The 13,801-nt window shown below is 38.6% G+C and overlaps 1 protein-coding gene across 6 annotated transcripts in view; it reads right to left on the bottom strand.

Annotated features, from left to right (window-relative positions):
* Positions 1–13,801, bottom strand: part of phactr1 (phosphatase and actin regulator 1) — a 125,687-nt gene that overhangs the window by 8,976 nt on the left and 102,910 nt on the right. For all 6 annotated transcript variants that reach the window (XM_015354759.2, XM_015354758.2, XM_015354757.2 and 3 more), the window contains 3 exons: positions 11,852–12,008; positions 5,482–5,537; positions 1,714–1,775 (listed from right to left, as the gene is read on the bottom strand). In XM_015354759.2, coding sequence (XP_015210245.1) covers positions 1,714–1,775; positions 5,482–5,537; positions 11,852–12,008 — 275 coding nt within the window. The remainder of the gene's footprint in view (positions 1–1,713; positions 1,776–5,481; positions 5,538–11,851; positions 12,009–13,801) is intronic.

Here is a 13,801-nt window from a genome sequence, read left to right on the forward strand (position 1 = left end):
CCTGCTCTCTAGGGCTCTGGGTTTGCCGGGACATAATTCACGTTTTCTTGGTGAGAGTGCTTATTACAATCCAGATAGACACATGTGGATCCTGAACCTGGCAACCCCTTGGTCTGACAGATGAAGGTCTGACTCCATTGCTCTGTGCACAGCCCTATTCAAGGAGCTGAATGACAGAATAAAGGAGAAACAGAACCTGACAAAGTACAAGCCTGGTCTTAGACACGGGGTGGCACAGACAGTGCCGCCCAGAGAGGATAGGCTCAGTGAGCCCTTAAACACTGGGTTGCGATCACACTGCCAACAGGGAGAAGCAGAGAGAGAGAGCTGTACTGTCTTATTGCAAGAAATACTCTGGAATTAGACAAACATCTGTTCCTAAATAACAAATCTAATCGACTACTTCCCACACCTCTCAGAATCTCCTGACACAGCCTGAGCAGCAGAGTGTGAGCCTCTGTAATAATAATAATAACAACGGAAAAGCACTGAGCATCCTAGAGGAGTTATTTTGCCCACTGCTTACAGTTTTGCAACAACACTGTCCTTCAAGACCAAGTGCAGACCAAGTGAAAAGAAAGGACACAGGAGTTTGTGAGATATGCAGTATGAAATTGACTTAGTTCCATATAAGAGCTCTTGCTGGGACATGCAGTAGCCACTTCTCTCTTCTTTACAGCATGTCGATTAGTGAGCAGTTTTGAACTTCTCTGAAGGTCTGTGCTTGACATTCACTTACAGAGAACAAGGAACTCAAAGACCATCAGCTGCTTCTGTATGCCAGTGGGAAACTGCTGAATGGGATCATAAGCTGCTGTTGTGATTCATTTAGACTCCACTTGGAAATAATTCACCGCAGATGTTTCAAGAAACACGCATCTGTGCATTTATGCTAACTTTGCGATTGCAATAAAACGTCAAATGCGAAGAAGGAAACTGCCTGAATGAGGCGCTTTCAGCTGCCCTTGCAATCTGAAAGTCCTGTTACACAAGGCAGGGCTCATTATTTCTTGAGAAAGCTCTGAATCTGTCATATAGGGAAGAATAGGGTTCAGCTCTTTTCTCTAGCTTTGTTTTACACCATAATTGAAGACTTGCTTATGTTAGTGTTAGAAGCTATGCATTTCTAATTTTACCACAGTAAAATCACAGTCTTTCTGCCAAATAACCAGGCCAGATAATTGTGGCCACGGCCAGCATCATGACTGTGTGATTAGCACTTTTTGCTAAATAAATAGCAGTATGTACAGTAAAACAGACAATATAAAAGTACAATAGTTCAATAAACTCTTCAATAGTGGGGGATTTTTATTATTTACTATGTCCAGTAGTTTATTTCCAGAGAGTGATGGATCTGTCATTCACTATGAACCGGTGTTTGTCTACCTAATGAGTTTGGTGGGCTGTTATAATTCCTTATCAACAGTACTAACCACTACTGGACATTTTACTAATTGTGAAAAGTAGCTATTTTTCTATGTGACCAGACTTTTTTAGTAGAGTAAATCAGTAGCTGTACAGTTTTTTAATAACAGCCTGCCACAGATTAGTCTGATAATTACATTAATTGTAAATGTTTGATTATCCTGTATATTCCATACATATTACAGTTGTACAAGGTCTATTATAATGCCAATGCCTATTATGACTCTAATAAGAACTCTTCCTTAAAAAACTCAATCATGATCTCTTGCACGGACACCGATATCTTACCTTCCGTGTTAGTCGCCGTTTAATTTCTCGCTTTTCCTCCTGCTCCTCTTGTTCGTTCCTTGCTGTGAGGGATAACAGAAAACAAAGGTTAAAAAAAACCCCGGAATCTCATGGGTATATTCTGCATCGACGGGCCAGTCAACCTCATGCCATTCATAACGGGCTCAATTTGTCTGTTGTGAGCGTCATTAAAATGTGATAGTGAGCTATCTGACCTTTTGACCTCAGCATGAAGGTATCCCTGTTTTCCAAGTCAATTCCTACTTCTCTGACCAGTGTGTCAGGCCCCAGGTGATGGATTGTGAGCTGCCAGGTCAAGAGGCCACTGAGCAAAGGTGCCCTTAAATGCACACCAAAAGTGACCCCAGGTGTATACAAATCCCTTCGTTTTTGCGGTTATTTGGATCCTGCTTTTCACTAATCACACGATGCTTACCTGGCACCCAGCTGATAATAAGGTAATTGAGTAGTAAGGAGTTTTCATCCGTAGTACAGGCACTCCTGATTTACATTATGTTCACCTTACGTAAGCTGAAATCTCTGTGCGTTGGATGCTCTCTTATATGGTACATTCACACTAACATTGTATCGTTGTCATTATTATTACAGTAGTGTAACAATACATTATGAACATTACTAGATTTTCTAGGCGCAGTCAGATTTACGTAGGTCGGGGAGCACCGGTGTGAGTCGTCTGTGCGTGCGCTTGCGCTGTACATTACAGGTGGGTTTAAGTCCACTTCCTGCCTGAATCTTTCTCCCGAAAAAAATGTCTTGCCTGGAGAAATTTGATATGCCAATTCTAGATTGAAAAATAGTCAGTGTGAAAGTCTGAAAGGAAAGAGCAGAGGTTAATTCCGCACTGAAAGAAGCTGTGGAAATATCGGCAGGTGGAATCGTCTTCTTCCACAGCCACAGTCTTTGCGGAATGGAATTGGCTTCCACCAGTTCCATGTCAAGAGTATTCTGACCGCATAACCTTGCAGATTAAAACTGGGTATCGACTCAGCTTTAGCGTGCGATCTGAGTGGAATTTCTTGACAAAATGTAGCAGTTACTGTAGGTGTAAACATCAATCGGGTAAACCCGATTCATCCCAGAGGGTTAATTTATGTTGCAGATATTTAAATGGTTTACAGCATTTTATACCATGAAAAGGATCCGTGAACTTGGATAAGCAAAAATAATCGACACAAAGGAAGAGATAACTAGAACTTGCTATTGAGGACACTGGCACTAAACAGTCTCTCACCCTAGCCCCCGGGCAGACTCTGGACAGGATTCAATTTAATTATCAGAGGACAATGCCGGCAGTTCGAAGGAAAGGAATACTTGCTCAACACGCAGCATGGTCTCAATTAAACGGCTCTCTACCACGTCCATGAAGGAGCTGCGAGTCAGTGTTTAACATCAGGCATTACCTGCGGACTTCTGCCATTGGGTCGATGGCCTAGTACCCCAGTTACACAGAAGGGGCCTGTCCTGAAACACCTCAGAACTCAAAAATACATTTCTATCTCCCTATATCCCTACAGAACAGATTATGCTTTAACACTGGTGATAATTCATAGTGCTACAATTTTAGAATGGTCCGCATTTTGTGCTTATTTAGTGCATCGTATGCAGGAAGGATTACTTTTTTATCCATCATGTCTTGTTACACAACACATCTTTTGAATGGCACACACCCCTTACAGAACACTGGAACCCTCAGTCTTAAGGTGCGCCACGATACACTGGAAGTCCTTTAAGTGCTAATGTCCAGAGAAAGGCTGTCTGCCCTGCTCTCATTTGAGACCGTTCACATGTGGTTCTTATTGGTCGCCCCTGAATACATTCCACATACTCCACTCTGCATAACCTCTTGACAGGCCCTCTTCTTCTCAACCACCTATCAGTTCTTTAAGGCCACACTCTCGTGCGAAATGTCGATATGAGCCCTTAAAAGTTGGGCTTTATTGATCACCAATCACCTTGCACAGGTTTTAACCATGCACTTAAAGTATTCAGCATTGACTTGAGGCACAGAGGAGATGTTTAACCATTTTTCCTTTTAGGAAGCTCTGGCTTGTCTGGTTTTCATTTGTTAAGACGACGCTGTGGCATACAACGAATCGAGTCAACGAAAATGAGCAGAGCCAGTAAAATGATATGATTAAACTGAACTCAAGAGGAAACGCCATACTCTTAACGGCTTTTAATTGTCAGATTCTATCCACACGCTGAGTAAACAGATTGTGGCATCTGAATTAGTCTGATTTGGGTAAAAGAGATGATAATCTATTTCCGATCTAGACTGTCATTGTTTGTTATAAAAGCACTAGAAACACTGTTCTATGACTCATCAGTGGTACAAAGGGATTTTGTAATGACTGAGCAACCTGGCAGCATCAGTAGATTAAAACACCTTAAATACCACAAACCTCTGCATGTCCAGTAATAGTTATCTAAATGCTGTTTATGAATTTACAGTGCTATGTGCAACTATTTTGGATTTTTAATGTATTAGGTTGAGTGGAAAAGTATCAGACTATTTGGCACATTTCTTTCACTTGTGCAATGTTTGACTTCCTCACTCCCGAGAATCAACCAATTAGTCATCGTGTTCATAAAAACACCTGAATGCAAAACTACAGTGAATCAAAGTTTCCATATGGGATTGAAACAACCTCTGATTCGGGATGACTACTACCGTAAACATCTTCCTTCACATCTTCCTACCGGTACAGTAGTTTTCTTTGATGGCTTCTTAGAAAAAGCAATGGAAGATACAAATTGTTTTATTTTATCTTAAAATAATAAATGATTTACTGCGGTCAGTTTTGAACAGGTAATTGCAGTTAAACATTACTGAATATAAAAAATAAAAAAATAAAAGTCTGAAAACAATGTAAAAGAAAATCTCTTTGTACCACAAATACACCCAAATAGAAATTTGGTTAAATAAATGTTTTCTTACTCAGGGTACACTGAATTGGACACAGCAATTTAATAAACTTTAAAGGAAGTAATCTGGATCAAGGCAGAGCAATCTCAAAACACGTAAATTCCAAGTTTTGATTTAATATATAATGAACATACTTCATGAGACACTAGTTTTCTCTGTGTGAACCCAAGTCATTAAGCGGTTTAAAGAACGCTAATACCCAGCTCATGCAATTTAATGTGATTGGTATTGTTTCTACGTCCTTAATCATTCTGAAATTGCTTCATGAAAATAGATGTTGGAGCCATCATCCCACACTGCTTATAAGTATGGTGGCCTAATGTGGAAAAGAAAAAAAACTGGAGTCCCTCCTAGAGTTCAGTCCAACGGTGGAAGACAGCCAGTGACTGCTAATTATGTGCTTTAGGAATGCTGAAGGCAGACGTGCTTATATTCATCATTGCCACATGTAAGGAAGCATCTGGTGTCAATGACCATCTTGACATAGATAGTATACAGAATTTTTCTATTCATAAGAATATGAATGCCAAGGCCTATATGAAGAGTAAGTTACACTTCACAGGCAGCTACTATAAACGGCATCTTCTCCTTCACAATGAGATACATTACTCTAATACGATCAATCATTTCACAAGTAAGGATGCCCTTGTCTTTGCACATATTTTTTTCGTACAAATCCTAAGAGCCACTGACACAAACTTGATTTCTATGTTCTCGGGTGAGATGTTTTTATGACACATTTAGCTGGACACGGACAGTAAGGAAAAAGGGTGAACTGTCGATGATGTTAGGAAAGCAAAGCGCAACTCGGTGAGACTTACGTTTAAGAATATTCCGCTGCTCTAGTTCCTCTGCCGTAGGACGTTGACTTAATCGCCTGTGAAACAGAACATGGATTAGTTTCTGGACCATCTCTCAGCCTGAAGAGCTCATTCCAGTCCTACAGCCAAAGAGTCTGAAGGGTCGCTGTCGTACTGCAGCCACGCATGACTGCTGCCTTCCTGTTTACTGCCGACGCCAAACGGAGAGCTGCTGGCCCCCTTCTTGGAAAAAAACAAAAACAAAACGAAACCCGCCTGAGAGTGTTGCGCAACTGCATCAGCAAAGGGGACAAAAGCGACACATGTGAGCAGACGTTCCATACGGTCTCAGCCTCCTCGTCACTTCCTTCCTCCCACACCTCCGTTCCAGTCTTCGCTGACAGCCATGTGATGTGCACGCGCACACACACACACATACCGAGAGAGCGAGCCAGTGAGAAAGACACAGAGGGACACTGTGGAGCCCACATCAGGCAGCTCGCACACTCTTTATTTACACTGCTGCCGTCGCTACAACCCCGCGGGAAGTGTTACTACCATCTTTCCACTTTCTTCTTCCTGCCCACCACCAAGGGAAGTACAAGAAATATCCCTTGATAGAGAACTTGGGGAAAAAAATAAAGTTTCTCAAAGGACAGGTGAAAATGCCCCCTTTTCAGACATGAAGCATCTGCAGTGAAGATACAAGAGAGATATTTTTCTCTAGTGCTTTACGTAAATAGCAAAGCAGGTCTTGATGATAGCAGATGTTCCTTTCAACCACCTTAATGTGAATGAACTTGGGGATTCATCACATTTTGGCAAACACACTCCAAACTAATGTAACCACGTTGTACTGACAGTATTGTTTTTTGGCTGCTTTTCCTTCTACAATTACATAATGTCATTTTTTTCTAGAAATTGTTTTAATAGTATTGTGGAATCAATACTATTACACAATATTTTAATAGGTTTCCTAATATTTTTATTCTTCTTTCCTGATGGCTAAATTAATACACCTTTTTATTCCAACAATATACATTACAGAGTAACAAGCTCATTATTTTCAAACCATGACTTCTGCTTTACTTATACAGATATGTTTTATTAATATTTATATAGTGTTTTGTTTATTTACATTAAGTGATCAGTGAGTACAAGCAAAGCACATAAGGTCTGTTCGATATATGTGGCCTTTCAGTCCATCTTGCTTATGTAGTCACTAGAATCTGATTGAAAATATTACTGCATTAATTATATTTATAATTAAAATAGACATGGTTCCTATCTACCATTAGCTTTCAATGCAAAAAAAAGCTTATTTTTTCCTAAACTGGGTGTCTAATCATTCGTGTACTGAATATTTTCAATTCTTTCAAGTACAGTAGATCACTTATGAAAACAGGAGCTCAGATAAACCATGAGCAAAATCCTTATTGATGATCTTTTGTTAACAAAGGGTGTTTGTGCCAATCAAATCAAGGTTTCAAACACAAGAAGAGTTAAGAGAATTAAGTGAATACCATACACACAGATTTATTTTGTAATTGTACATTAGACATTATAGTAAAGGGATTTATCATGTGATGTAGAATTTTATGTTCAGTTCTACTCTTTGATAATAGGAGCTGTTTGCCACAGTGATTCTATGTCCTGGATTTCTGTTACCAGAGTACTCTTGCATATGCCCAACAGAAAGCATTGAGTATCGAGTTGGGAGTTTGTGAGCGTAGGATGTTTATTGAAACGCATTCTAGGAAAACAAAGTGGAGATCTGGCAATGGCATATTTGTCTGATACTTTTACTCGAAGCAACTTACATTTGAAGCCATTTCTACAGCTGGGTATTTTATTTGAACCGATTGAGATAAGCTACCTTGCTCAAGGACACAACAGCAATGTCTCATGCAGGATTTGACCCCACAGCCTTAACATGACCCCCTGAACCAGAAAGCCCAGCACTCTAAGCACTGTTCAATAATGCCATACCGGTTCTAGCAGACTGGGTCCTAATTATCCATCCTAGCTTACAGTAAATGTGACGGCTAGTGCCAGGATCTCCTTAATGCCACAGAGCTTTTTTTCCATTCAGCCCAAGATTGCAGCACGCAAAACCAAGTGTTCATAAAAATGACAACAAAGGCACTAGATTCCCAACTCGAACTACCCTCGGAAGCAGAGCCTGTGAATCTTCAGCTAGCAGAAGCTCTTGAGGAACGCGCTGTGCTTCAGGCAGCCTCTCTAAATAAAATCTCCCCTTCTGCATCTTGACAACGGCGCAGCGAGAAGAGGAAGGTAATGCCATTTCTTTTAATCCCAACATGCTGCTGTCCATATGGCTGCTGTCTGCATCTCAGCTGGGACTAAACTAGCATCGCCACTTGAGAGAAAATGCACTGCCCTGGCTGTTCTGAGCTGAGAAGCTGCCATGACGCTCTTGGTCTTAGGTATGTCAGCTCCTTGGTATAGCGAAGGAGCTGGGGAAAAGCCTACCTTTAACTTGGCATGCGTGAAACTACCATACCTTCCAGGAGTATTTAAAACCAGAAGCATATCATTATATATTATTGTTGTTACTATGGGACTTTGTTTTTCCATAATGTGACCGTATGCAAACTGGAGTTAAAGAGAGACCGTGTAATCCAGCAAATCGATACTTCCTCTCGCAACAGGATTAAAAACAGCATGTGCCAACCTTGTGAGGTATGGCAAGGCAGATAAGTACAAGTTTATTAGGCTATGTCCAAGTCATGTCTATTTAAGATGATATTCTGACCCTTTAAAAAGCGGTTCTTTTAAAAAAAAAGAGAATTTAGCTTTTTAGCAGATGATACATTATTCAAATACGCAACTGTGATGGAAAACAGTAATAGCTGTAGATAAAGATAACAGGGCATCATGGGGAAATACTGTGGGTTTGCCTGAATGGCATAAAAAGTGTTTAGGTACTTTCGTACTCTACGACTTTAGAGTGAATCATAATGAGCATTTTGTTTATTTATTGTTTGCTACAAACCTAAATGGAAAACCATGCTAAAGAGGAAGTGAGAATGGAGTTTAACTTCTGTATTTTAGTATCTATAATACCGTGATGTGGTCTTTGAGGGAAAGAAAGGCCGTGGACAGCTGTAGCATAATGTTTTGTTCTGCCTTTCAATTTGTGTGTGCATTCACCGAATTTTAAGTTTAGAGCTAACTTTCTTAGAGCTTGAATAAACCTGTTATTCCAAGACTGGAGATCACGAGAACCTGATCTGCACACCTTTAGAGAAAATAACCCCAAAGGATTAAAAATAAAACACTACAATTCCTGATTACACACTACCCACATGACAAAACTAGACTTTTCAGAGATGGCATATCAACCCTGCCCTCATTTTGCCAAAAATATCTGCTGGCAAAGTTTTAATAGTGGAAACACCCACATCCCCTGTACAGTTAGATCAGGAAAACGATGAAACTGTTTTATTTTAATATTGTATTTGTAGTACAAAAAGTAGCCTTTTAAGAGGTGTAGGAAAAACAAATAATGCTCATTATAAGGGACATTATAATGGAGGATCTATGCCAATTATGGACTAACTACTATAACACTTAATTCTGGCTGTACATGTGGAGTTTACTTTTAAAATTAATATCATAATCATTTTTGAAGAATGTAAATGGAAAAAATTGCTAAAGGAAAAGCTTGGTTTCTTTTAAACCAAACTAAGTGATATTTATAAGTCAATGTTGTTATAGTAGTAATAGTAGTCTGTAGTAGGCAATAGTATGAGGTTTTGAGTAAACTGTTGATTGTCATAATGCACATTAACTGTAACTCCTGACTAAGGACATAATGTACCTTTACTCTACTGTGTGTAATCCCCAAATAATTTTATGTGATTCAATGTTTTCTTCTCAAAAACTTGCATTCTGAAGGGTAATTTTAAACAATTTATTTGGTTTAAAACCAAATTAAGCACTTTGGTCTTTTCAGGAGGCACAAATCATTTAAAATTGCCCTCTTGAATGCAACTGTTTGAACAACAATCAAATCATACTAAATCTTTGGAGGACAAGTAAAAGTACTTAATGCTATGCTGATGGACTATATATGAGCACTTTATGGGGGCACCTTTCAAATTTTGCAAGCCCTGTTGCGCAGCTGAGAAAATGGAAATGTTTACAATATAGAATAATTAACATTTTCCACCATGTATAATCAATGTTGACTAACGACTAGAGACGAATGTAATTGTACAACCCATAATGGTTTGAGTGGATTAACATCTGCAAACTATTTTAATATGAGCTCTGGTGGAAGGGTTGCTAGCTCATTGTCACTGTATGTGTGTTCACCACATTAAATTACAACAATTTACCACTCTTCTTTTTTATGATGACCTTCTGAACAATGCAACAATTTACGAAATGATCAAAAACCTCTTCATTCACATTCTGGTAATTTAGTACACAAGAGAGACAGGGAACAGAGGAGTAAAGAGACAGGCAGAGAAAACAGAAAATGCCATTTCCCTTTCAGATAACATTCATTATGTTCTTCCCCACTGAAGTCTGCTAGCTGGATGTATATTTCTGGGATATGTTTATGATGTGTCTCTTGAATTATGTCGGATCCATTTTGGATAATGTTCTTAACTAGATGATGAAAGAATTATTCTTGCATGACAAATGAAAATGATTTGTGGGAGGTGGAGAAAAAACCCCATAAATGTTCCTTTATTCTGAAATGGCATCATTTTTATGTCTGAAAACGTAAAGCAACTTGAATCTGTTCTGCTGGAATATTCCTCTACTGGCAAAAGTGATTAATTCCTTAAATTCTGCTGAGCTCTGTGCTTTATTAGTGGACGAATCTGGTCCTCTCCTGTATATAAAATGGTTTGGGATCCTTTGTAATTAACATCACTATATAAATTCAATGAATTACTATTATATATCTATCTATTTATTATTATTATTATTATTATTATTATTATTATTATTATTATTATTTAAAAGAGACACATTCTTTAGCCCCTCTCCCTAAAAAACACTTTAGTAGCATTAATGAATCAAAGAAGCACCATTGTTATAAAATGTCAAAAGCATTGCAACAGCATGCCTCCATCTCAAAAGCAAGAAAAACTACAAACTGGCTCCACGGTTCCAACTTCCAAGCTGGCTAGCTGGGCCCAACGACCTCCTCTCATTTGTAACTTACGTTTTTATGTTACAGACAAAAAATGTAACGTAGAAGTGGAGGCAGCACTTATAATAGTAACTAGAAGAACATGATTTCTAAAATGAAATTCATCGTTCTTTTTAACATTTAGAAGAGGCAACATTTCCATATGTTTTCTCTGTGATAAATAATGCTTCTGTCAATCTAAAAAGAAGAAAAATATCTGCCACCGGCTGTCCTCAGTACTCATCATTGACAAGTTCCTGAAAGCATTGAGGAATAGCGAAACGATGAATAGAAGGGAATTTGTGAACAAACTTTGCAATGCTTGCAGTTTATTTTTCTTTTCTCGCTTTAACGTGTAATCACACCCATGAAGTTTCATCCGTTTGTTGTCTTTTCACGTAATACAGTTTATGACGGAAACTTTGGAGAAAGGTTAGATTCAAATCTCACTTACTTATGCTGTCACACATACTGTATATAAATCTCTTTCCTTTTGTACTTCCCTTTGCACATTTCTCCCACACCAATCCCGCTACCTCATCTTCACCTGCGCAGCAGCTCCCCAGCTCATTCCTAATGAAAGTGAGGAGGGGTTCGGTCAGCCTTGTCCTTACAGTCGGGCTGCCCTACTCTCAGACAGGTGAGTTATACCGAATAACATCTAATCCATCTGCCCCTCTACTGCATTTGTTATTTGTTTCAGTGTTCAAAAAAAAAACTGAAAAGCAAGATTGGCACACAAAGGTTCTCAGCTGACAAGCACGTGAACATTGCCATGCATATCCAATGAAATTGAGGATATAGCATAATGATACACTTCCTTTCAATGACCACTTTACACGTAGTGACGAACAATGCAAACCTTCCCAAAAAATACTGTTAGATTTGCCTAGGAATAAGAAGTGATATAATGAGCATCATGAGTAAACTTTTTTTTCTACCTTACTGTGCCATAGTAAATCATCCTTGTAGCAAATGGCAACAAATAATTTAAAAATTATTACACAAATCTGTTGTCAACAAATAAATTAAACACATATGACGAATAACAAAAAAATGGTTCCCTAATAAACTGACAACGAATAACCGAAACGGTGAACACCAGGAGGTTTCCGAGTAGCGGAGATCCCTTTAATATCACTGTTTGTCTCGACTGGTTTAAAAAACGGCGAGACCCTTTTGCAAACCAAACCGTCACTGAGGGACCTCGGCTCTCACCGTGTTAATTTCGTGCCAATCTGTTGCCTCATCTCCAGCCTCTCTTCATCTGTCTGCATGGGGATGATATTCTTCTCTTCCAGCTCTCGCTTGGAGGGCCGGTTGCTAAGCTTGATCGCCAACGAGTCTTTCCTGCAGACCTTCAAAGCCAAAGAACCTGCAAAGGAAAGAGAGACAAGGGCAACGGCAATTTTAGACAAAACGATAACATACGTTTTTTTGTGTTAGTTGAATGGTATTATTGACCATTTTCACAGAACAGGTACTGATGGGCTACTCTGTGAAAAGTCTTTGAAAACCGTTTCCACTATGTGTGTTTGTTTTTGGAAAGTGTCCTGCAGTTCCCTAATAAAGAAATTAACTAATTGCTGTTAAACTTTACAAAACTCCACAAAACAATTTTGAAATCTTTTGTCAACAGAAGACAACAATGGAACTGTACGTTCATATAATAGCAAAAGACGACAACAAATCTGAGTTGTTTTAGCTACTTGAGCAAACTGTTATGAATCATAAAACCTGTTTTCTGATTTTCTTTTCGTTGCCATTTTCCATAATGTGAAAAGTAACACTTCTGATGGCACAGCAAGAGAGCACAACATTGATTAAAACAGAAAAGAAAGATTACACTTCCTTGAGATTCCCCAGACCTGACAAAATCACAGCTATACATGGATATAAACACAGAAAGGGGACAAAAGCCAGATGAAAATGATACAATTTTCACTGGGGAAGCTTCATACAGAAAAGTCATTCAAAACCTGCCAATCCCTCTCCTGACCGTACCGAGCAGATTGAAGTGTTCTCATGGGTAATGTTACGTGCGAAACAAGACCCACAGTATCACAGGAAGTGTGCGCAGTAGATCACGAACACTAGGGTACAGAGCGGTGATTTTGTTTGCAAATCTAACATAAGTACAATATAAAGGAAAATAAGGATGTCTGTTTAGCTCAACGGGGATAACACATGTCTAAATTATGGCAATGACAAACAATCCATACATCCATTTCCTAAACATTTCATTCAATGGAGGGTCAAAGGGGAGGTGGGGCCTATCCCAGCAAGCATATTACATCCATCCTTGCTTAAATAATTGTATTCCTAATGAGCTTTTAATTTGAAAAGGCAGTCTTTTGAGCTGGTTTGTCTTCTCAGTTTGAGAATGTAGGTGACTACTAGTGTTTGATATGTAGGTAACATCTTTACAGATAAAGTTCTCTGAATTAATCTTCCCTCATTCTTTTTGGTGCAGATGTATCCGTATTTTATTTGCTTTTTTCCTGTGATACTAAGGATTTCTGTTAGACATTCTGAAACATGTTTTCTATGTTTAGACATTTTCTGAGTTCACTCAGAAAAACATACATATAAAGTCATAGAGCCTCAGGCTTGGATTTTCTTTACTGATTACATAAGAAAAAAAGGGAAACTTTTAACATCTTATTTTTCCTAAATTACATCTCAAGCATTTATGAAAATAACTCCGAAAGGTAAATATCTAAGGAGAGTTATTTTGATAACCGAAGATATTTTTGTATATATAAAAATGAAAATTCATTAAGAAAGCACAAGCAACAAATTGTGTAGAAGAAGCACTATTCCCTTTTTACATTCCCATTAATATGAGCAAATTGTGACATTTATTCCTCAAAATGCATCATGGGTCTTTTTCAAGATAATTATGATAAATAGAGGAAGGCAGAGATTGAGCCCAAGTTTAAAAAAAACTCAACCAAAGAGCTATAAAGACTGAAAGAAAAAAATGAAAGTGCATTTTTTTCACACATACCAACAAAATGTTATTTTATTTGCAATTTTAGTCTAGTTAGGCAGGCTACAGAACCCTATTAGCAACAGTGATAAAGCACTGCTGTTTCTGTAGTATCCATCTCTCAGCCCTGCTGTACCTGTTTTTAAAACAAAATATATTTCCATTGTGACTGGCAC

Source organism: Lepisosteus oculatus, chromosome 6, assembly GCF_040954835.1.
Source record: "Lepisosteus oculatus isolate fLepOcu1 chromosome 6, fLepOcu1.hap2, whole genome shotgun sequence".
Taxonomy (NCBI): domain Eukaryota; kingdom Metazoa; phylum Chordata; class Actinopteri; order Semionotiformes; family Lepisosteidae; genus Lepisosteus; species Lepisosteus oculatus.